Source organism: Pristiophorus japonicus, chromosome 15 (genome assembly GCF_044704955.1).
Source record: "Pristiophorus japonicus isolate sPriJap1 chromosome 15, sPriJap1.hap1, whole genome shotgun sequence".
In the NCBI taxonomy this organism is placed as follows: domain Eukaryota; kingdom Metazoa; phylum Chordata; class Chondrichthyes; family Pristiophoridae; genus Pristiophorus; species Pristiophorus japonicus.
Genome location: NC_091991.1, coordinates 172,207,548 through 172,230,835, shown reverse-complemented (window position 1 = coordinate 172,230,835; position 23,288 = coordinate 172,207,548). Strand labels below are relative to the sequence as shown.

General features: G+C 41.9%; 2 protein-coding genes and 1 long non-coding RNA gene across 3 annotated transcripts in view; 1 reads left to right on the top strand and 2 right to left on the bottom strand.

Moving 5' to 3' along the window:
* The window catches only part of LOC139281636 (lipase maturation factor 1-like), a 53,409-nt gene extending 51,814 nt beyond the window's left edge, over positions 1-1,595 (bottom strand). Inside the window, exon 1 of the mRNA XM_070901779.1 lies at positions 1,412-1,595. Within this exon, the coding sequence (XP_070757880.1) occupies positions 1,412-1,595 (184 nt within the window). The remainder of the gene's footprint in view (positions 1-1,411) is intronic.
* A 10,032-nt stretch (positions 1,596-11,627) lies between these two features.
* Positions 11,628-15,315, bottom strand: LOC139280529 (uncharacterized). The gene is made up of 3 exons (XR_011596716.1): positions 15,187-15,315; positions 12,854-12,971; positions 11,628-11,853 (listed from the first exon to the last, which is right to left on the bottom strand). It is a non-coding gene; the product is annotated as an uncharacterized lncRNA (long non-coding RNA).
* Positions 15,316-15,910: 595 nt separating this feature from the next.
* Positions 15,911-22,399, top strand: LOC139281247 (transcription factor SOX-8-like). The gene is made up of 3 exons (XM_070901306.1): positions 15,911-16,765; positions 19,282-19,538; positions 20,751-22,399. Exons 1-3 carry the CDS (start codon positions 16,323-16,325, stop codon positions 21,476-21,478), a joined length of 1,428 nt encoding a protein of 475 aa, XP_070757407.1. The 5' UTR covers positions 15,911-16,322; the 3' UTR covers positions 21,479-22,399.
* The last annotated feature ends 889 nt before the right edge of the window (positions 22,400-23,288 follow it).

Sequence of the window (23,288 nt, the reverse complement as noted above, 5' to 3'; positions counted from 1 at the left end):
CTATTGAACCTTGGATAGACCACACTTGGAGTACTGTGTACAGTTCTGGGCACCATATTATAAAAATAGAGGCACTGGAAAGGGTGAAGAGAAGATTTACAAGGATGATACCAGAAATGCGAGGGTATACATATCAGAAAAGGATGAACAGGCTGGGTCTCTTTTCTCTTGAAAAAAGGTTGAGGGGTGACCTTATAGAGGTCTTTAAAATGATGAAAGATTTTGATAAGAGTGGATAGAGAGAGAATGTTTTCACTTGTGGGGAAGAGCATAACTAGAGGCCATCAATACAAGACAGTCACTAAGAAATCCAATAGGGAATTCAGGAGAAACTTTTATGCCCAGAGAGTGGTGAGACATGGAACTCGCTGCCACAGGGAGTGGTTGAGACAAATAGTAGATGCATTTCAGGGAAGGCTAGATAAGGCACGAGGGAGAAAGGAATAGAGGGTTATGTTGCTAAGAGTTAGGGGAGGAAGGATGGGGGGAGGCTCCAGTGGAGCATAAAGCATAGACTGGTTGGGCCAAATAGCCTGTTTTTATGCTGTGAATTCAATGTAAATCATATCATAACAATAATAATAGGTGGCTGTGTTATTGCTTATAGGGGCTGAGAATAGGGAACTTTCTGCAGCTGTCAATGCACACGTCAGCCTTCAGGTGACAGGATGGCACGGCCAAGGGTGCCATCAGCCGGTCCAGGCAGCGGGCGGTCGAGGGGGTCGTTCAACCTGACTGCCTGCCTCTCTTCCGCTCTTACATCCGATCCAGGGTGTCCTTGGAGATGGAGCACGCGGTCTCCACCGGTACGCTCGCGGCCTTCCGCGAGAGGTGGGCACCGGAGGGACTGGAGTGCATCATCACGCCCGGCAACCAAATTTTAATTTGATTTTACGTTTTAAAGTTTAATTTGTTTTAATTGCCGGTGTTTTTAGTGTCCCCCTCTCCTTTTATAGGGGGCACTGGAAAAATTTGATTTTAGCGCCCCAAAAAAAAAAAAACCAAAAAAAAAGGGGCTTGAAAATGTCTGCTGTGTCACCCAGGTCGGGTGGCACAGTTTAATGTTGTTTATGTTTTGCAGGTAGACTCCTAAAAGAGTTTCAGGTGACAGGTACAAAAAAAAAAGAAAAACAAAAAAAAAGGAAAAAAAGGGCCTTGTAAATGTCTGGTGTGTCACCCAGGTCGGGTGGCACGATTTAATGTTTTATGTTTTTGCAGGTAGACTCAAAGAGTTTCAGGTGACAGGTGGGACCTCATCCTGCATTCATGTCCTGGGCCTACAGTGAGGGGGTGATTGGTGGGGTGGGGTGGGGTGGGGAGAGACGACTCCTCATCGATTGAAATGACTAAATGGTCATGTTTGCTATTTATTTTGTTCCCCCTGTCACTCTCCCTCACACGTTTCACTCACAGTAAATGAACGCTACGGAGCGCAGCAAGACTATCCTGGTCAGCCAGAAGGTGGCCGCCTGCGGCCGCAGCCGCGGCCTCCCGCTCGGACCGGAACCGCAGCCCGCGGCCGCCGCGCCGCTCTGCCGTTCGCCGCTGAGGTGATCCGGCCGCCGTGCCCGCAGCGCCTCCCTCACCGCCGCCATCTTCGCCCGCACTGCGCCTGCGCCGGAGCCAGCCCTCGAGCTGCTCCAAACACTCAGCAGCAACTTCCCTCTCACCAGGGTGGCCCAAAATTACTGTGTGTTTGGGGTTTTTTCTCTTTTTCAAACAAGTTTAATTTGTTTTTTCTCTCTTTTGCAAACTTATGCACGTGTTAAAACTTATTTTTTTTTGTAGCAATACATTAAAACTCAAAAAAAGTTTTAGCAGCAGCACTCTCCAACCAGTTTGACCCAAGACTACTTTGTGGGTGTGTGTATCCCTCTCTTGCATTCCCACCAGTTTGATTTGTTTTTCTTTCTTTTGCAAATTTGTGCACGTGTTAAAAGTTTATTTTTTTGCAGCAATACATTAACATCGAAAGCAAGAAAAAGTTCATTCTCCACCCATTTGGCTCAAGATTGTGTTTTTTTTTTCCTCTCTTGCATACCCACCAGTTTGATTTGGGAGTTTTTCTCTCCTTTGCAAACTTATGCACGTCTTAAAAGTTATTTTTATAATTACAATTAAAAGCAAAAACATTTTTAGCAGCAACAATTCCCACTAGTTTGACCCAAAACTACTTTTAAAATCTCTTTTGCAAATTTATGCACATTTTGCAAAGTTTAAAGCTATTTTTGTAGTAATACGTTAAAATAAAAAAGCATTTAAAAAATCGCCAAATTTACAAAATAAAGACAAAATAAAGAAAATAAAGAATTGTTGGAGTAACGTTTTAGGGATTTAGCAGAATTTTGAACATGATCAATTCACATGAAACTAATCGCAAGGTTGTTGTGGGCATTGCATTGGAATTAATGGCTTCTTCCAAATCACACCCATCGGAAGTGAGAATCGTGCATTTTGGTTCAAACCATGGCCAATTTCGATCTGTTCAAAACCACAACACATGTTGCAATCCACGTTGTTCTCCTCACTTTATGGAGCTCCAAATATTACCCGATGTTTACAGTTCTGCATCAGCTGCTTGTAAACAAATGAAAACCTTTGACAATTTTTACCCAAATTAAATGTTCATTTGAAGTTAAATATAAGAACGAATAATTTGTATTTTCCTATTAAAATAATTCGTATATTACTGTTATAAATCTGGCTGTAGCCGGGTAGGTTTAAAAATGTTTTAGTTCTTTGTTGATTTCGGTGTTTTTTTCCTCGTTATGCCTGCCATTGTTAATCAGTAGGATAAGTAGAAATAAGATAATCGTGTTGTTTAGCAATATTTAAACATTAAACGAAAGTAGAATGAATAATAATCCACGAAAAGTACCTCCCTAAGCGTGAGGTATGAGAGGGGATCGCTCTCACCTTCGGCCTGTAACCTCTCTCTTATCTATGTTATGGAATCTTTTGAGTGTCAGTGATGTGAAATTTCCTCTCTTGCTCTCAAATTGCAAATATGCCGTTCTGCACGCTTCTCTCCACATCCTCGTTGTGTTGAATTCAAGATTAAAGGCACACCGTATTCTTGCCCGGGACTTTAAACCTGTGGCACTCCCTACCTCTACAGCTCTTCAGACTTTTGACATCCAACCTTATTTCATCTAATCACTGCTTCCTGATTTAACTTGTTTTCATGTTTACTTATATTTAACCCTGGCGTCCTACACGATAGGATTTTGGTATTCCACTTAGGTTTTTCAATTGCCTGTCCTTTTGCAATTGATTTGCATTTAGATTTGATTCGTATCATAACATTGTGTTTTCAAAAGGGGAGGGGGAGAGACTGCCTCTATAACATCTTTAGGCGGATCGCCTTTTCGGTCCCGTGGTTTATGGTTTTCTTGCAATTTCTTTACCAATCCAGACCAATGTCATAACATTTTGACATGGGCTGTATATAAGAAACCGATTATTGTGTTGCCCAATGTGGCTCGAAATCGCGGGGACAAATTAATTCCGAAGCCTTTTCAACTGGGCAAAGTACAAAATCATAAATTCCAAAACCATATTGTACCGTAATGCAATTTTCCGGCATCTGGTTCAGTCATCTAATTATACACAATTTACATTTATATAGTGCCCCCACCCCCTGTAAATGAGCACCCCAGAATGATTTACGAGGGGAAGAATTCGGACAGTGAGCAGAAAAGGAGGAATTAAGGAGGATATCCTTAATTTCGCTACTTAAGACACTTGTGAAAGCATCAACAACACAAGAGAAATCCACTCGCACCTTCTCGGGGCAATAAGGGACATGCAATAAATGTACCCCACTCACAACCCGAGAACAAATGTTTAGAAACAGATTAATAACTGAAGTAAAACAAGTGTTCAAAGGAACATCTTCCTATTATCACAAACAGTAACTTTTAGTCGATAGAAGTATGGTATTGTAGCAAGAAACAATGTACATGATTCACTGTCTCATTTTCAGTCCCACATAGAGGAAGCACATGTACACAATACATCAGAAAATAGTCATATTATATAATATATTATATCTATAAAGTCTATTCCAAAATGCTGATAAATTCACTAAATAAAGTGGTTAAAAAAACTTTTCTGGGCTTGCAAGCTCCAACCTCCCCTACTCCCAAAAAATCCTTTATATAATGACAGGTCACTCACTTCGAACATTGCCACTATAAACTATGTTGCTACAATATGGAGCACACAATCAACCTCTTCACTGTGATACTATGGTGGTGTAATACAAATAGAAGATGTCACCTTCCTGTAACCTTTCAACTCGTGTGACTTAAAAGCATTTTGGTTCTGGATTCGGGTCAGGTGATTAAATTGCAGGAACCTATCATCGATGGGTGGTAGGGGTCGGGAACTCACTGCCTGAAATAAAGTGGTTAAAAAAACTTTTCTGGAATTGCAAGCTCCAACCTCCCCTTCTCCCAAAAAATCCTTTATATGATGACAGGTCACTCACTTCGAACATTGCCACTATAAACTGAAATAAAGGGTGGTATTGGTAGAAACCCTCATGGATGTGCACTTAAAGAGCCATAACCTACAGGGCTACGGATCCGGTGCTGGAAGGTGGAATTAGGCTGGGTAGCTCTTCTTTGACCGACACGGACACGATGGGCCGAATGCCCTCCTTCTCTGTCGTAATTTTCTATGATTATCTATCTCCAGTGGAAGGATAAGTGAAAATAGATCAAAGCCAATGCCCCGTGTTGTAATTATTAACATATTACACAGGTACTACAGACAAGAGTGGGTTGCAAGGACCCTTGGCCTTCAAGTGGAAAACCAACAGAGTGCATTGTTTCTGATACCATCTGAAATTTCTGCTGTGTTGTTCACTAGTATTGTCTTGGATGTTTTCTTATACTGTACAGTCTCCGCACTAAATCCTTCCTGCTCAAATCCCTGTTATTTACGTATCAAAATCTATAAGATAATCTAATATCCCAAAATTTCATAATTTGCAGATGGCACAAAACTTGGAAGTATAGTGAACAGTCAGGAGGCGAGTGATAGACTTCAGGAAGACATAGAGAGGCTGGTGAAATGGGCAGACACGTGGCAGATGAAATTTAATGAAGACAAATGTGAATAGATGCATTTTGGTAGAAAGAATGAGAAGAGGACATATAAACTAAATGGTACAATCCTTAAGAGGGTGCACAAACAGAAAGACCTGAGATTATGTGTGCATAAATCGCTGAAGGTGGAAGGGCAGGTTGAGAGATCAGTTAAAAAGGCTTACAGGAATGATTCCAGGAATGAGGGACTTGAGTTATGTAGCTAGACAGGAGAAGCTGGGGTTGTTCTCCTTGGAGCAGAGCAGGTTGAGAGGAGATTTGATAGAGGTGTTCAAAATCATGAGGGGTCTGAACAGAGTAGATAGAGAGAAACTGTTCCCATTGGCAAAAGGGTTGAGAACCAGAGGACACAGATTTAAGGTGATTGGCAAAAAAAACAAAGGCGATGTAAGAAAAAACTTTCTTACGCAGGAGTGGTTAAGATCTGGAATGCACTGCCGGAAAGGGTGGTGGAGGCAGACTCAGTTTTATCTTTCAATCGGGATGTGGATAATTATCTGAAGGGAAAAAATTGCAGGGCTATGGGGAAAGGGTAAGGGAGTGAGACTAATTGAGAGTTGGCATGGGCTCGACGAGATGAATGGCCTTCTTCTGTGCTGTAACTATTCTATGGTTCTATGAGGCATAAACTTCTTTATCCAGAGAGCAGTTAGGATGCGGAACTTGAAGTGAATAGCACTGATGCATTTTAGGGGGTTAACTAGATATGTGCATGAGGGAGAAAAGAAGAGAATGATATGTTGATAGGATGAGATTAAATAAGATGGGAGGAGGCTCGTGTGGAGCATAATGCCGGCACGAACCAGTTGGGCTGAATGGCCTGTACCTATGCTGCAAATTCTATGTTTCCCCATGTGGGGAATAAGGGGACGCCCGTTTAAGACGCAGATGAGGAGAAATTTCTTCTCTCAGAGGGTCGTGATTCTATGGAATTCTCTGCCCCAGAGAGCTGTGGGGGCTGGGTCATTGAATATATTCAAGGCAGGGGGGATAGACAGATTTTTGAACTACAGGAGAGTCAAGGGTTTTGGGGAAGAGGCAGGAAAGTGGAGTTGAGGTCGGTGATCAGCCAAGATCTTATTGAATGGGGGAGCAGGCTCGAGGGGCCGAATGGTCTACTCCTGCTCCTATTTCTTATGTTCTTATTCTGTATAAAAATAAAATGGAGTCGATGAATTATAGCCCGCCCCTTCCCAACGCCGGTCAATTATACAAGTCTTTAGTTTAAATTGAGAGTGAAGTAATGGGAACCTCGTCTTGTTGCAGCAGAAGTGAGACGAATCTAGAGGTCAAACGCTGCTAAATACCCTCCCCAACCACTTCTATCTGCTGACTTCGTGGCAAAGTACCTATAATAACGTTTTTACTGGGTGCAGGCTAAACGTTGCAAAGCCCCATGTCGCTGTCACAGCTTTTTGTACGGTGGAGACCCTCGCCACATTGTCTCACTAACAGAAACTGCGAATACCTCTGCGAATACCTGCAGCGAACTGGCAGAATATGTAAATAATAAATTGTTACATGTGTGCAGGAAAAACGTCGATAAGAAAAATAATTGTCAATCGATCATTGTTGAAAACAAATATGTTTCTTTTTTTTAAATGAACAGTTAACAGCCTGGCTGCTGAACTTAGAATCCAACACCAGCCACTCCTTGCCATGCATTCCTCGTTTATCTTCCCATTTAATTATCCTTTTCAATTGCTTGCTCGCTCAGCTAGTCAGAACACGGTGTCCTCGCTTATTTAGGCCACCGGGACGATGATATCATATTACTTCCATCTACCAGTCATGAGTGAATGATGTCACACAGTTTTTCTTTGCCCGGGTAACATTGTTCCCTGAAACTGTTACAGCTAAAAGGGGTGAGACAAGATTCCACTGAAAGTAAAAATTATGGACTAAACATACTGCAAGTAAAACCCTTTCTCTATTTAACCAAGAGTGTTCCAGGCAAAGGCAGGCAAATAGGACTTTTCCTATCAACACTGGAAACATAATTGGTTTAAGACATTGTTATACTTTAAGGCTAAATGGTCATATTACTTACTGTCTTTTGCGTCGATGTTTCGGGTGTGCAACATAACTTCAAAGCCACACTTTAAAAAGTATCCAGACTGACACTTGAGCCTCTTGGGAAATTCGTTGACTTACTTTTGACACCTCTTCTGAAAAAAAATGACAGGCACTCCGCTCCTGCCAACTCTCCTAACATTTAGTGATTTGCTCCTAAAGAATGTAAAAAAAAGACTTGTATTTCTATAACGTCCCAAAGCGCTTTACAATGAAGTATTTTTGAAGTGTAGTTACTTTTGTAATGTAGGAAACGTGGAAGACAATGTGCGCACAACAAGCTCCCACAAACAGCAATGTGATAATGACCAGATAATCTGTTTTTGTTATGTTGGTTGAAGGATAAATATTGGCCAGGACACCAGGAGGGAACTCCCCTGCTCTTCTTCGAAATAGTGCCACGGGATCTTTTACATTCACCTTTGAGAGCAGACGAGGCCTCGGTTTAATGTCTCATCCGAAAGGCGGCACCTTTGACAGTGCAGCACTCCCTCAGTACTGCATTTTCTGCTCAAGTCTCTGTAGCTCTTCCCATGAGCAGGAGGCCTTTGTCAAAACCCTGTAGATTAAGATGCAGCCAGTAGTATAACTGGCGTCGGCTGGCTGCTCGCCACACTCGGCGTCGTTACCTGCAGTCCAAACATATTCTGAAACAGACAGTAAAGCCCTTAGAGGTAATCTATGATAAATGGTTACCATCAATATTTATAAAGTTAGCATCTCCTATAAGATGAGAAGGGGTATGATATTGCAGTCCTGATGACATAAATAAGTGAGCACATTCTTCCACAATAGATACAGAAAATACCAGATACACATGATACCAGAAATGCAGGGGTACACCTATCAGGAAAGTCAGAAAGGGGGCATAGTCTCAGAATAAGGGGCCGCCCATTTAAAACTGAGACGAGGAGGAATTTATTCTCTGAGGGTTGTAAATCAGTGAAATTCTCTGTCCCAGAGAGCTGTGGAGACTGGGTCATTGAATATATTTAAGGCGGAGATAGACAGATTTTTGAGCGATAAGGGAGTAAAGGGTTATGGGGAGCGGGCAGGAAAGTGGAGCTGAGTCCATGATCAGATAAGCCACGATCTTATTAAATGACGGAGCAGGCTCGAGGGGCCAAATGGCCTACTCCTGCTCCTATTTCTTATGTTCTTATGTAGGTTGAGTAGGCTGGGTGCCTTTTCTCTTGAAAAGAGAAGACTGAGAGGTGACCCAATAGAGGTCTTTAAAATTATGAAAGGTTTTGATGAGGCAAATAATATAGATGCATTTAAGGGGAGGCTAGATAAGTATATGAGGGAGAAGGGACTAGAGGGTTATGCAGGTAGATTTAAATGAGGAGGAGGGTCGAGTGAAGCATAACACCAGCATGGATTGGTTGGACCGAATGGGCTGTTTCTGTGCTGTATATCCGATGTAATCCTATGTAAAACTTTATATGTGGTATATCTATATATGCGCGGTTGTTATATTTGTCCTTATAGTGATTCCTGTATCTAATGAAACAGAAAACTAATATTTATAGAAAGGCTCTGCACTTGCTTATAAACTGTTACACCAATAACCTTTTCCAGTTCTGACGAAAGGTCATGGACCTGAAACATTAGCTCTATTTCTCAGCTCCACAGATGCTGCCTGGCCCGCAGAGTATTTCCAACATTTTCTGCTTTTATTTCAGATTTCCAACATTGGCAGTATTTACCTTTTAGTTATGGAAAGGAGGTGAATTTGGGTATCTTTCTTCTGACGGGTTAAGAAACAGTGCGCCACATCAATATTATACCAGAAACCCCCCCCCGTTTTTTTTTACAAGAACATCTAGTCAAATGATTAAAGCGCGCCAGTGATCCCTGATATGAAAAACCAGCGTGCAGCCTGAAGCAATGCAAACAAGCCACTTGGAAATAGCGGGATCACAATGTCCAATTCTTCCAGGTTCCGTTCCTGCCCAAACGCCAAAGACACCCACCCCTCCTTAAACATGACACTATTCCATTTAATATGAACACTGTGCAATTCATGGAAATCACGAGAGCCGACAATTCACAATAGGACTGGCCGAAGCCCAAATGATCAAACCAATTTAAGCCTTTGATGTGTCCTGTATAAATTCAGTGGTCACCAGCCCAATACCTCAATGCTCTCTTTGTTACTCTCCTCACCCCCCGTGCTGTATCCTTATCATCACCATCGCGATCATATTGTGAGAGTTGAAGAGGCTGGGGCAGTTGATAGCGACTCCTTTATAAACAGGTAACTTCAGAGTGTTTGGCGAACAAGCGGGTATGTTTCTGCTGCCATTGTGAACCGGCTTTAAAAATAAAACACGCCAGCTCCTGGTACAATTTACGCAGGCTCTCGGAGGATACAGCTAGCAGATTGCAGAGGTCATTCAAAGGGAGGAAAACTCGACACCGAGGGAATTTAACGCAATGCCAGAATGACAGCCCTTCAAAAATATCTGACCTAACAAGGGCTCAGGTATGTAAGAAGATCTTTCTGCTTCTTGGATTGAATAAACTCGCCGAGTGCCGACTAAAATACATCATTGAAGCTTCAGCGCTCTGTGCCGGCCGGGTATCAATGCAAACCATTCCCAACATTCATTTAGATGGTTTCGCCCGTTTTATTATTATTTCGGATTGTTTGATAAACTGATTTTTTAATAAAGCAACATCATTTGAGAACTGCGAGATCGATTGAGAGGAACTATTTTTTGTCGCCCTATTCCACGGCTGCCTGAAATCAAGAAGGAAAATACTGGGCACCTGTGCACTTGGAAATTAATTTAATGAGTTTGCAAAATTGCCACATAAGCCCCCCTCCAAGTGCAGACCTTCCAGTTGTATCTCAGTTTACTTCATTTGATCGCATTCACATGCAAACGATCAATAGACCAAAAATCAGTCAAATCTGTCCCAGTCGACATTAACTTAGATGACCTGGTTGTTAACCCGTGTAACTGGTATTCGTTATTATCATGACGAACATCAAACACTTGGGTATCTCTCAAAAGTATTTGTGGGGGTGGGAAATCGCTCGGTCAAAGAAGCTTTGCAGTTATCTCTGACCATTTGGTAAATCCCTCTAAACACTCTCGTGACTTGTCATGAAACTTGCCAAAAATTTCAGATCGAATAATGAAATTAAATATCGTTAAATAATTATTAAATATATTATTTAAATGCTGGAAACAATATAAACGGATGGAAGGGGGCGGATAAATGACACAATTGGTTAGTTTCGTGTGTACGTCGTGCAATTGAATGTCTGTGCAATGTAACAATTTCGGAAACTCATTCATTTAGTGTATGTTAAAGTCCTTTTGTTGGATAGACGCGGAAGTACAACCGGCCTGTATAAACTGGTATCCATACGCCTTCCAGGCAGGCGTGTGACAGGATGGCGTTCGCCCGGCTGCGTACACCGATACATAAGCATTTTCAGTCAATACTTGATGTATGATGAGCTGCCCAGAACCCTGTTTATTATATCATTAGCCATGCTGCTGAAACAGCACCACCGTTGACTGTGATGGTGGGGATATTGGAAACCCTGGTTTACAATTTAGAGGCGAAAAATCATAACACAAACAATTATTAATAAACACAAGTCTATTTCTGACGAAGAATGCTTTATTTTTTGGGGGTCTTTACACTAGACAAAGCACCCCTTTCTGAAAGCCATGTCACTAAATACAAGCAACGTTCGGTTCATTTCAGATAATGGACAAATATTGATACTTGAAATAGTCAAACTCAACCGCCTAAAAAGCTGAAATCCATTGATAGCTAATGAAACGAACTGGTGTTTTGTGAAGCTGTATGTGTCCTGCATACTTGTTTAATTGAAAGAGGTTCAGTTGTGCGAAATAATGCTTACAAATAATTGGGTCTCATCCAAAACCAAATGTCAGCAATTAATTGTGAACATGTTTGGACAATTTAAAACGCTGACACAACCGACAGTGAGCAAAGTTTGCCGGCGTGTACTTCTACTTTGGTGAGAAAGTTAGGTAAGAGGCTCTGATAGAATAACTACTAGCTGGTATTTTAGGAAGAAGTTTTGATCCTGCAGTCTGTTGCACCTAGCAGTTAATTCCCAAATGACCTGAAGTTTATTGCTTAATAAAAACAAAAACGCAAATTTATTCCTCGAAGAATCGAAGGAATAAGACAGACATAACATCCACAGGACAAAATAAAAACTCATTTCTTTGAAATGTACATATTCCCTCCCCCCTCCCAAAACACAAGGTTGTCTGTGGAAAGCGAACACATCTTAAAAAGGCACTTGGTAAAGTTCATACATTAAAAAAAGAATAAATCTCAATACTTGTTTGGATTTGCATATTACAATACGTATCCATTAGTGACTGATTAGTTAACATTATCATACGGTTAAAGAATTACTTATAATCAATCCTAACAACATGCTGATTAACCGAGTGATTGTAACGCTATATTTTTGTCTACATTTATTATTTAATAATTATATTACATGATATAAAACCTGGTGATCCAAAACGGGAAATTATTTCCCTGGAAGGAGTTTAACCCTAGGCCATTGCGGCACAGCTCAGGATGAACTGCGGATTATATGCTCTGATATTTCAACTGCACGACCGAAGATTCGACATGTCAACACTCCGACTGGAACCTAGTCAGAAGAATAAAATCGCATTAGTCGCTATTAACCCACAACAGTCCTTTTATTTGCTTAAAATAACAAGGTATGCGTCCAATTTGTGGGAAGGGAATGGTTGCCAAGTTGGTGCAGCAGTCGAGGACCCATTTCCCTGCGGATATATATATATATGTATTTTTCAACAACAAAAAAATTGCACCACATAATGCAGTGTTGTCGAACAATCTGCAAAAAAAAGAGCACGGGATTAAAATCCACTCGCAGTCTGGACTTGTTTATTTATTTTTTGCCGACGTCTTAAATATGAGCATCGTATTACAGGTCAGACCAGCGTCTCAAAAATGCAATGTTTGAAGGGCCGTGACACTCGTGGCATACTGTCAGCCTAAGAAGAGGACTGTCAGGCACAAAGGTATCATATAATTAGACGTACATTAACCTCAAAACACCTTCAGAGAACAGGCCTCCTCACAGAGATTCCAGCATTGCCCCACTTAAGCAAACACCCACGCAGTGTGACCAGGGGACAGACATGTGCTTTGTGTGTTTATAATTTATAGTTGCGAAGGATCGTCAACCTATAGCCGGTTTGCTTGAGTTTTGTTGAATAAATTTTAAAAAGCAAATTATTCACCATGAGGCTATATTAATGCAGCCCAGGATGATGCTGAAATATAACGCGCGCACGGCTGAAAATCGAACAGGAATGAAAACTAATCTTTAATGAAGCGTTCAAGCAGGAAATGTGCAAGTCGCTTATAAGCGTTCATGTCCCACCCGCTTCCCGATAAAACGAAGCTCTCTCCCTGGACCCCAATTCCATGTCCTGAACGTTCACTGTTTTGTAATAAACCTCCTCCCCCCAGATTAATATATATATATAAAATATATATTATTTTCAACTTTTGAATCGCAGCCGAACATTACTTTGGCAACTTTTTTTTGTTGCCTGTCTGCTTTCCATGTTTATTCCACAGACAGACCTAATCACAAGTAATCACAAAAGACTCACTGTGCGACCCAGCAGCGGCGATTCTTCAGACCGTTTCCGTTTCCTTCTGAACCCTTCTCTTAATTCCGACAGAATTACTCACTCGCGGGCATTTGATCGATAGCTTGCCCGATTCTGCCTTGTGGAGATTTTAACAATCAAATCAATGTGTCATTGGAAATGGTATTCTCCGCGAAACTCGCACTCCTTCGTACATGGTCCCCTTTTTTTACTCTTAAAAAATACAAACTGGCGAAGACAATCAGTCCGGGTCAGACATCAATCTTCACAGAAATCTCGCACCGTCTCCAGTCAAGTCAAACCGTTACATTCCTGACCTCGGCTTGTCTTGTGTCTCAGAAATTATATTAAACTACAATTTTCATGAAAACTTCCCTGAGATGAACTCTTCTTCTCAGTAATTTGGCTCACAATTCACAATCAAACGGTTCCAACGGATTCAAGTTGAGACTGACATCTTTATATCGTTTTGATCCACGCGTTTCTGTCGAATTTCTAAGTTTTCTCTTAAGCACAGTACTGGTGGTCCGCAGGCACACACACACACACACGTATATATTAGAATGTATCAGAGTCTCATCATGAAGATTACTTAAAAAATCAAATGAAAAGGAATACACATTAAATGAACGCTTTTCACGACCATCGGACGACCCAGGGCGCTTTACAGCCAATTAATTACTTTTTAGAGTGCAGCCACTGTTGTAATGTAGGAAAGGGGCAGCCAATTTGCGCACAGCAAGCTCCCACAAACAGCAATGTGATAATGACCAAATAATCTGTTTTTTTTTAGTGATGTTGGTTGAGGGCTAAATATTATCCAGGGCACCAGGGATAACTCCCCTGCTCTTCTTCGAAATAGTGCCATGGGATCTTTTACGTCCACCTGAGAGGGCAGATGGGACCTCGGTTTAACGTCTCATCCGAAAGATAGCTGAAGTCGACAGAACAAAATGATGTTCATTTCATGTTTTCTTCCTTTTTGTTTGATATTTTTAAAGGATACCTTATGCCGAGACTTACTCTCGTACACCGTCAGAGCCAGTCTGACTTAACTAGCGGTAGAGCAACGAAATATTCACTTTACATTGAAAATGTTCCATTAATTTAGTTCGTAAAGTTTCAGAAACATATTTATAAACCCGTGCATTAAGGATACATTATATATTAATACAACTTTACATTAAAACGTTTACATAACAATTCCTAAATCGTGTCTGTTATATGTTTATAATGAAGTCAACACTTAATAACATTTGATTCCCTCTCCCTTCCATGTCCTTTAAATTTGAACTAAATAATGCAGGTCTTCTGAACGATACATCAGATTTTCTCGCTTCAGACTATAAACAGCAGGGTAAAAAATAACAAACAAATGATGAGTAAGTATTACTTGTAGGAAACTAGCGAAGGGGTGCGGTGAAACTCACGCATCCCTCCCCCAACTGAGCAAACTCTTAGCCCGAACCCTTTGACAGGTGTTACTGGAGTGAGACCAACGAGAATTTAAGCGGTATTAGATATTTTCCAAATGGATCCGACTAACGATACGATTCCCTGCCTCTGCTCAAACTTCGAACAAGAGTAATGCCGTTTGGATATTAATTCACCGCCCAACATTTTTCTATCAAAGGTTCACAATGCTTCCCGCTGCAACAGAACTCTTGCGGGAAATGATCGGATAGCGAGGGAAAGAACACCAAAATAAACTGCAAGTGATGAAGACAGATAAAGATTCATCAATACTCCCCGAAAGCAATCCTTCAGCAATTAACTCGAAACTAACTTGAAATAGCGAAAGGAAAAAAATTTCAATAAACAGCGAAACTAAATAAAATTCTCCTCGGCCTGCTATTTATCTAAGATAAAACATTTAATAATTTAGTGGCATAAAGACTTCAGTCCACAAAACAACCCGAATGTTAAAACGTGTATGTTATTACTAACCACACGAAAAGCTACAATCTGTTGTCCATCTCCACAGTGCGATGATGGAAAGCGTTAATAGTTTTGCAACAGATTCCGAAATGTCTAGGTCGGTATACACGTTTTAATTGGGGGGCCGATTACACATCAACTCCTCTTCTGTACAATAATGTGGCTTCAAGTATTTGATAACACTGCCTGGTATTCAGTAACCCAGTCCGGAGCGCGATAAAGCAATTAAACGGTCACTTGCCGAGTCAACTCTTGCAAACTGGTAACACCAACAATCACAAAGGACCCCCTGTATACCTCAAGTGTAAAGTTCTTAATACAGGTTTAAACGTTGCAATGGACCATGAAACACACACACACACACAGTGAGTTTGTGATGCATGTAAGTTACTTACGATTAAATAAAACTCGACTAAACAATCGAAGCAGACGAAAGTTTAGCAGGAAGTTTTCCTGGTTTGATTTCATTTAAAGATGAGATGTCCATTTTGGCAAACTGGTTTCAATCGACTGATTCGTGCATCTAAAGATCATTTATTTCATGATGGATCTGATTCACAAATGGGATCGCCCGAATTCCAGCCTTATGCTTTAAAATTGAATGAGTTACAGACAAGTATCGAACAATGAATAAGGACGCAGCGAGCCCCTTAGTGTGCAAAATGTATATTGCAACTTAATGTCTTTTTTAAAGAATGCATGCCTTTGAACATAAATATCTGTGCAGCGCTTAAACCTATTACGCCATTGAGCTTCGAGATGCTGTAACATTATTTCTGATTAGGAAGAAGCATATATTACGGTCTATAGACTGAAATGCTTTGTGCTTCAATTTTTGTTTAAAAAAATCCTCTCTCAGCTTTGACGCAGAATATGTCTGGCGACCTGTCCTTTAATAATTAAAAAAGGGGGTTCTGGGGAGTTGGAATTTAAAAATAACTACACAAAAAATAGAAATCTCGCATCGCCCCCTTTAAGAGAATCCCACCCATTTAATAAGAAAGGGCCAATCAGAGGGACGGCAACATTGACCAATCAGGGAGCCGCAGGAGAGACTGATATACTGTAGCCAGTAAACAAACTTCTGACAAAAAAAGTTTCTTTTCCAAGTTTTCTGTGACTATCCGCTCGGCCAGTATCGAAGGCGATTTTGACAGCGTCTCTCGCACCGAGCTGTAACTCTCGGAGTGACTCCCATGGACATCGCCCGCTAGCTCTCTGCTCAGAGGAGATTTTTCGCCTTTGCATTTGATTTTATTTTTAAATGCACAAATTGAAAGTATTTTTTTAAATGCACAAATTGAAAGCATGACTTTAATGTAGGATCCTAATTGTGTTTCAACCTGCATTTTGCAAAGTTTTTTTTGTAATTTCATAAAAAAGTACTTATTTTTGCAAAGTTTAAATTTTTTCGCAAATTTTTTTGATTGCAAAGTATCAATTGCAATTTTCATTTGTTATCTATCTGTATACGCAAAAAAAACCCAGAAACATTTGTGGCTGCAATAAGACGATCGGATTTGCCAAGTCGATGCTGAACATGACAGAAGAGCACGATAAGATGATGGGCGAGGTGGCGTGCAGCCCGGGTTGCAGTGGCTCCGACAGCGAGTCGGTGGGCTCCCCGGGCTCCCTGTCGGACAGCGAGGCTCAGCACGCCGGCCTGTCGGAGCCGGAGGACGGCGGCGGCCGGCCGCTCTCCACCGCCGGCGGCGGCAAGAAGCTGGGCGGCGAGGAGGACGAGCGCTTCCCGGCCTGCATCCGAGAGGCGGTGAGCCAGGTGCTCAAGGGCTACGATTGGACCCTGGTGCCCATGCCCGTGCGGATCAACGGCGCTTCCAAGAACAAGCCCCACGTCAAGAGACCCATGAACGCCTTTATGGTCTGGGCGCAGGCGGCCCGCCGGAAACTCGCCGACCAGTACCCGCACCTACACAACGCCGAGCTCAGCAAGACCCTGGGCAAACTTTGGCGGTAAGGAGGGCGTTTCGGCGCAACTCGGGCTGGTGCCCCTATTCACTCGGTCCCTTGGCAAGATGATGATGAGGAGTAATACTGCACTGAATTGGCAACTTCAAGCATTTACCCACATCATAATGTAATGTGATTGTCCCTGAGAATATCCGAGAGAACTGATATAGCGTATAAATGCAAATATTACCACCGGCTATAAATACTATATTAAATGCATGAATTACTATTAGCTATAAATACTATATTACATGCAAGTATTATCATCCACTGTTAAATGCAAGAATTACTATTAGCTATAAATACTATCTGAAATACAAAAATTGCTATTAGCTATAAATACTAAATTAAATACAAGAATTACTATTAGCTATAAATACTATATTAAATGCAAGTATTATCAACCGGTATAATTACTATATTAAATGCAAGTATTACCATTAGCTATAAATACAACATTAAATGTAAGTATTATCATCCGCTATAAATACTAGACTAAGTACAAGTATTACCATCCGGAATAAATACTATCTTAAATACAAGTATTACCATTAGCTATAAATACTATATTAAATGCAAGTATTATCATCCGATATAATTACTATATTAAATGCAAGTTTTACCATTAGCTATAAATACTATATTAAATGTAAGTTCTGGAATATAGTTTGAATCGCATTTCCGATTTCTAATATTTATTCCCCCCGCCTTGATATATGCCCGTTTTGTCTCTTATCTTCTTCCTGATCTCTTCTCCCCTGTCACCAGCAGACTAGGAGGTTATGAATTGCCAACATCTGGCAATTTTTTTGGGGGGGAATGGGGTTGAAGAATTGTCCCGGTCGTTAAGTCGGATTTCGCTCGAAATTGTACAGAGGATATCTTTATGAAGTCGTTTGCCAAGGCACTGGGAATAGGGAGCAAAGCGCTCGGTTATTGTGTTGTCAATATCTTGTGTAATGTAGAGTGAGCTTCCCGTGTTTATAAATCAGTATTCTACCCGCTGTTGTGACTTGTTAATCGGCCACGAAGATTCCACTTATTAGCGCTCGGTGTTAAAAAGCGATTTGCTCAATGGAGCTGCGGAAAATCGGTTCCAATATCCTTATGTTGGGGAATTTTGCTGAGCGGAGAAGATTCTCGCCTGGTCATAAGTTTATGGAATTGCTTCGTGGGCTTCGGCGCCTCTTTGTCCATTGAGAGCAGGTCCAAGGGACGGGGCTGGTTGCAAATGACCAGATGCTGAATCCCAACCTCCAGTGGCTGGTCTGTCGGTGAGACCCAGCTCTTGTCGAACTGGCTGGCAGAGGGTGGTTGCAGCATCCGAACCTGCTCTCATTTCACTTTCAACCTCCTCTGTGATTACAAGGCAAAAAAAGAGGCCCATCTGTTAACGTTTAGCTCATTAAATAATACTTATATCCAGGAATTGAAGTGGAGAAACGGAGGGAGTGGGGCAGAGCGTCATTTTACCATGTACATATCGCAGTGCAAAATTCCTTGGCTGAACTGGAGCCCTTGATCTGCAAGGAAGACTTGTCTTGTCGGTTACTTGATCCCTTTATTAAGACCAGGTTACATATTGAGTGGCACAGATAAGATCCACAGACCACACAAGTGCTTTGTGGAGGCGGGATTTTCATCTGGTTACAGATTAAGGAGTGCAGTGCTTCCAGAATCACCAGTTCCTTTCTAAAAATCTGGGGATTTCTCATCAGGCCAACTGGAATCCAATAAAGTGTCGTTTGGTTAGGGAGGAATTCCCATTCCTCGGTATGAGGGATGAGCTATGGGTTGGGTTTACTTCATTTTATTTAGTAATAACTTTCAAAAAGAAATCGGATAAATACTTAAAGGGGGAGAGGGGGGTGGTTGCAGGGCTATGGGGAAAATTGTATATCCAGATCCTAAATGACCTGGTTACATAGTAAAATAAATCGTTACCACCGTTTCAGGCAGGAAAGGACCAGATGACTCGATGACATTACACTCTCAGATTGGTGACTACCTGGACATTGCAATAACACCACCGACTCAAGCACCAACCCCTCCTGAGCCGCATGAGACCATATTAATCTTCTTTACCATCCCCTCCAGAATACAATCTCACAACTAGGTTTTTTGTGTGGAACATATGGGCAGCTCTGGCTGATTGTTAGTGACCCCCACTATTGTCTAACCAAGAAAGTTACATAAACCTATTATGGCATGTTCCATTGCATTTTCTTCCTAAACAAGGTGCATTTTTGAGAATTAACTGAATTTTAACAGAATGCAGATTTGGTGTTGCATCTGTGCATTCTACCGCCATAGTTTTGGATATTGATTAGTCATTTGTTTGAAATGTTTTAATAAAACTCGGCTTTCATGGAAAAAAAAGAGCAAGGACTAATTAGATAGCTCTTTAAAAGAGCTGGCACAGACGCTATCATTCTCTGCTTGAGGTGAGGGAGGGAGAGCAGCCTCGTTGCATCTGTAAGGCTCCATCTAATCTATGTGTCGTGTGTCTCCCTTCAAAGTTTGCTGAGCGAGAATGAGAAGCGTCCCTTTGTGGAGGAGGCCGAGCGCCTGAGAGTTCAGCACAAGAAGGACCACCCCGATTACAAGTACCAGCCCCGCCGGAGGAAGAGCGTGAAGAACGGCCAGGGGGACCCGGAGCAGGGCGCCGAGCAAAGCCACCTGCCCGTCAGCCAGCTGTACAAGGGCGGACACCCCGGGGACAGCCTGGTCGGGGGAAGAGTGATCGCTGAGGGTCACCACCCATCTGAGCACACAGGTGAGGAGACCGGGGAGGGGGACGAGCTTACGGTGACAGAGGGGGGCTTTACCCACACGGGCAGAATAGAACAGAGAAACAGAAAGGCAGGGATACAGTAAAAGAATGCATGCCAAACCCAAGAAACAAAACAAAAGCAAGCGAGGAGGGAATGTAGGACAAAGCAGCGTTGGAACTGGAGTTTTAGATCAACGTCCAGTCCTTGAAGCAACTTTCAACTCGTTTTGGCAGCGTTTTCTTTTGCCATCTTGTGACTGCACCAAGTCTCTCTGAGGAGGGTCTGCGTTTATCTGCGTTTGCATTTAATTGAGATGTTCAATCTTAAAAAAAAACGCACCATGCTATTATAATTCGCTTAAGGAGCGAGACTTTCCATTGTCCCACTGTTCTGGTTGCAATTCCATTTGCCAGCCGAGTTTCTCTTCCCATCTATCAGGAGGAAAAACATTACTTTTCCTCCCTTTTCCAATGGGAAAGGCATTCAGTTCACAAAGGACCAGTCCCTCAGGGCAGAGCTGTCCACTCTACAGGAGCCTGCAAAAAATATTTTAGATCGACTAATTTATGTTAATATATGCATAAAATGAACCGAGATTGATAATTAAAACAATTGTTCTTTTTTAAATTGATTTGCGTTTTACATTAACCTCTCGCAGAATTGCTACTGGTTTTCAAGTGGGGATGAGGGACTTCATTTATGTGGAGAGATCAGAAAAGCTAGGATTGTTCTCCTGAAAGCAGGGAAGGTTACGGGGGGATTTAATAGAGGTGTTCAAAATAAGGTGGGGGGTTGATAGAGTAAATCGGGTGAAACTGTTTCCAGTGGCAGGCAGGTCGATAACCAGAGGGCACAGATTTAAGGTGATTAGCAAAAGAATCAGTGGGGCGATGAGAATTTATTTATGCAGCAAGTTATGATCTGAAATGCACTGCCTGAAAGGGTGACGGAAGCAGATTCAGTAATAACTTTCAAAATGGAATTTTACATATATTTGAAGGGGAAAAATTTGCAAGTTTAAGGCAAAAAGAGTGGGACTAATTGGATAGCTCTGGCAAAGGTCCAGCACAGGCCCGATGGGCCGGTTGACCTCTTTCTGTGCTGTATGCTTCCGAGGGCCAAGGGCCACTCATGTTCGCCACAGTGTATTTGTTTGGTCTGTTTTTTGACCTCTTCATTAAAGGCCTGTCCATTTTTGTTTTGTTTTGAATCAGGCCACGCACAGGGGCCCCCGACACCACCCACCACCCCCAAAACCGACCTCCACGCGGGGAAGCACGAGCTGAAAAGGGAGGGGCGCCCCATGGCGGAGAATGGTCGCCAGAACATCGACTTCAGCAACGTGGACATCAGCGAGCTGAGCAGCGAGGTCATCAACAACATGGAGACCTTCGACGTCCACGAGTTTGACCAGTACCTGCCGCTGAACGGCCACGCGCTGCCTCTCTCCTCCGACCACAGCCACGGACCCAGCTCGGCGGGCTCCTACAGCGCGGCCTACATCACCAGCAGCGGCACGGCCCAAGTCGTCTGGAACCATAAGAGCGCCTCGTCCTCCTCGTCCTCCTCGTCGGTCTCCAGCGAACCGAGCCAGCAAAGGCCGCACATTAAGACCGAGCAGCTCAGCCCAAGCCACTACAACGAGCAACAGCACGGATCTTCGCCTCAGACCGATTATAGCTCCTACAGTAACCAGGGTTGCACTCCAGCCAGTGCCGCGGCTGCAGCCTTCTCTGGCTCCCAATGTGACTATTCAGACGTCCAGGGCCCAAATTACTACAATCCTTACTCCGGATATCCTTCGAGCATCTACCAGTACCCATACTTCCATTCATCCCGTCGCCCTTATGCTTCACCCCTCCTGAATACTCTGTCCATCCCTCCATCCCACAGCCCAACTAACTGGGACCAGCCAGTCTACACGACCCTCACCAGGCCATAGGAAGCCCTCACCTCCCACGAAAAGTATTGGGTGGGGTGGGTTGGGGAAACCATGATCTCAAGAAGCCTTGAGACTTAACCAGTCTTCCATGGCATTATGCACTAATGAAGGACTGAACAAGTGGAGCACTGTGCCATTCCAGTTTAAGTGCCTGCTGATCCAAAAGGATGCCAATCCTGGCCAATGAAAACCACCACTTGCTTTTAGTTTAAAAAAAGAGAAGGAACGCAAAGCCTTTGGTCTGGACTGATGTCCAGGTCGATTACAGACAAAAATAGGAAGCTCTGAAGTCCTCTGTGAGGACAAGGTACGCTTAAACAAAATTGGTCAAATTCTGCAAACCTATTTTTTTCCCAGTTTTATTTCCTAAGTTGCGAAAAGAGGTACTACAAAGCATTGAGGAGTTCTTGAGTTTTGAAACATGTCATTTCTGAAACTTAGAAAGTTGCTGAAATGTATATTTATCTTATGTATTTTCTTCCCTTTTATTATTTGGAACAATTCAAGCAGAAAAGGATAGGACTTACACGTGGGATCAGGAGTTCGTGTGTAATAATGGACAGCGTGGCTTGAGGGAAAATACATCTGTTGGCTTATTTCCCATGGGGAGGGGAGGTCGTTCTTGATTTTGATTGACGCACCAACTGTTTTCTAAATCAGAGCAAAAGCCGTACCTTATTAAACATGTTACACGCTTTGGAATCATGTGTTTATCATCTTAGCTGAGTTTCTGGAGAAAATGGTAACACTTTTCTAACAGAGAAGTTCGAAGTAAGTTTGTTCCTTGTCAACTCGGGCTATTGGGGACCAGATATTTTAGCCAATAAGCTGTGAATCTTTTAATTCTCCTCTACAATAAAACTGCACCTATATTAACAAACGCTGTCCGATACGTAGTGTAGTCTAATACTGTCTTTTGTTCTCCAGTTTCAATTGTATGCTGAGCATATAAACTCGTTTTCCATTTAAGTGCTAACTTGTGCCTTTAAATGTTTGCAAAACTAAAAAAAAAATTGATTTTTTTAATGTTAATTTTTACTTCTATTTTTGGAAAAAAAAGTGTTCATTTTGGCAAAGATATTCTTGGCGAATTCCTTTCTTTTTGCAAACCATTTTCTGTATAAAATTTGAAAAAAAAATCAATTGTAACAACCATTCTGTGTTTGTACTAGAGACTTCCGTTAGAGGAATGCAGAATAATTTCTGACTAAGCAATGTTAACTTTTGTACAGGTAAAATTTGTCAAGATTAAAAACAAAGCTTTTTACTGTATCTTGTTGGTGTTACCTGCTTTTAAAGAAAAGAATGACATCTCCTATTCAATTTCTAAATAAAATAGGGTTGTTGGACAGTAATAGGCTTAATCTGGAATGAGGAAATTTGATCCTGAATAACAGTAATCTAAAAGATCAGTTTCTGGTTCTGTCATGTCCACTGAAAATTGATCTGAGATTTACGATCTAAAGACCCAGTGCGTTATTTGTTTTTGGACCTTTGAGTGAAGTACCTTTTAAAACATGAGAAACGGATTGAAATATTTCAATCAGTTAACTGTGTTTCTGACTTCTTCAGTGCGTGGGAGAATGCACAAGAAAACTGCTCAGCCTTGGTTCATAAAGAAAGGACTTGCATTTATATAGCGCCTCTCACAACCTCAGGATGTCCCAAGGCGCTTTATAACCAATGAAGTGCTTTTGAAGTGTCGTCACTGTGTTCATGCATCATTTTGAAAGGAGATATTTCTCGGTAAACTTGTACTTTAAATTTAATCATTTTCAAACATCTTATAAATGCAGTCATTTCATTCTTA

Excerpts from the sequence above, each read along its gene's own strand:
- LOC139281247 (XM_070901306.1), top strand. The coding sequence starts at position 16,323 with ATGCTGAACATGACAGAAGAGCACGATAAGATGATGGGCGAGGTGGCG. Across the intron at positions 16,766-19,281 it reads ACCCTGGGCAAACTTTGGCG|TTTGCTGAGCGAGAATGAGA; the intron begins GTAAGGAGGGCG and ends CTCCCTTCAAAG. Across the intron at positions 19,539-20,750 it reads CCACCCATCTGAGCACACAG|GCCACGCACAGGGGCCCCCG; the intron begins GTGAGGAGACCG and ends GTTTTGAATCAG.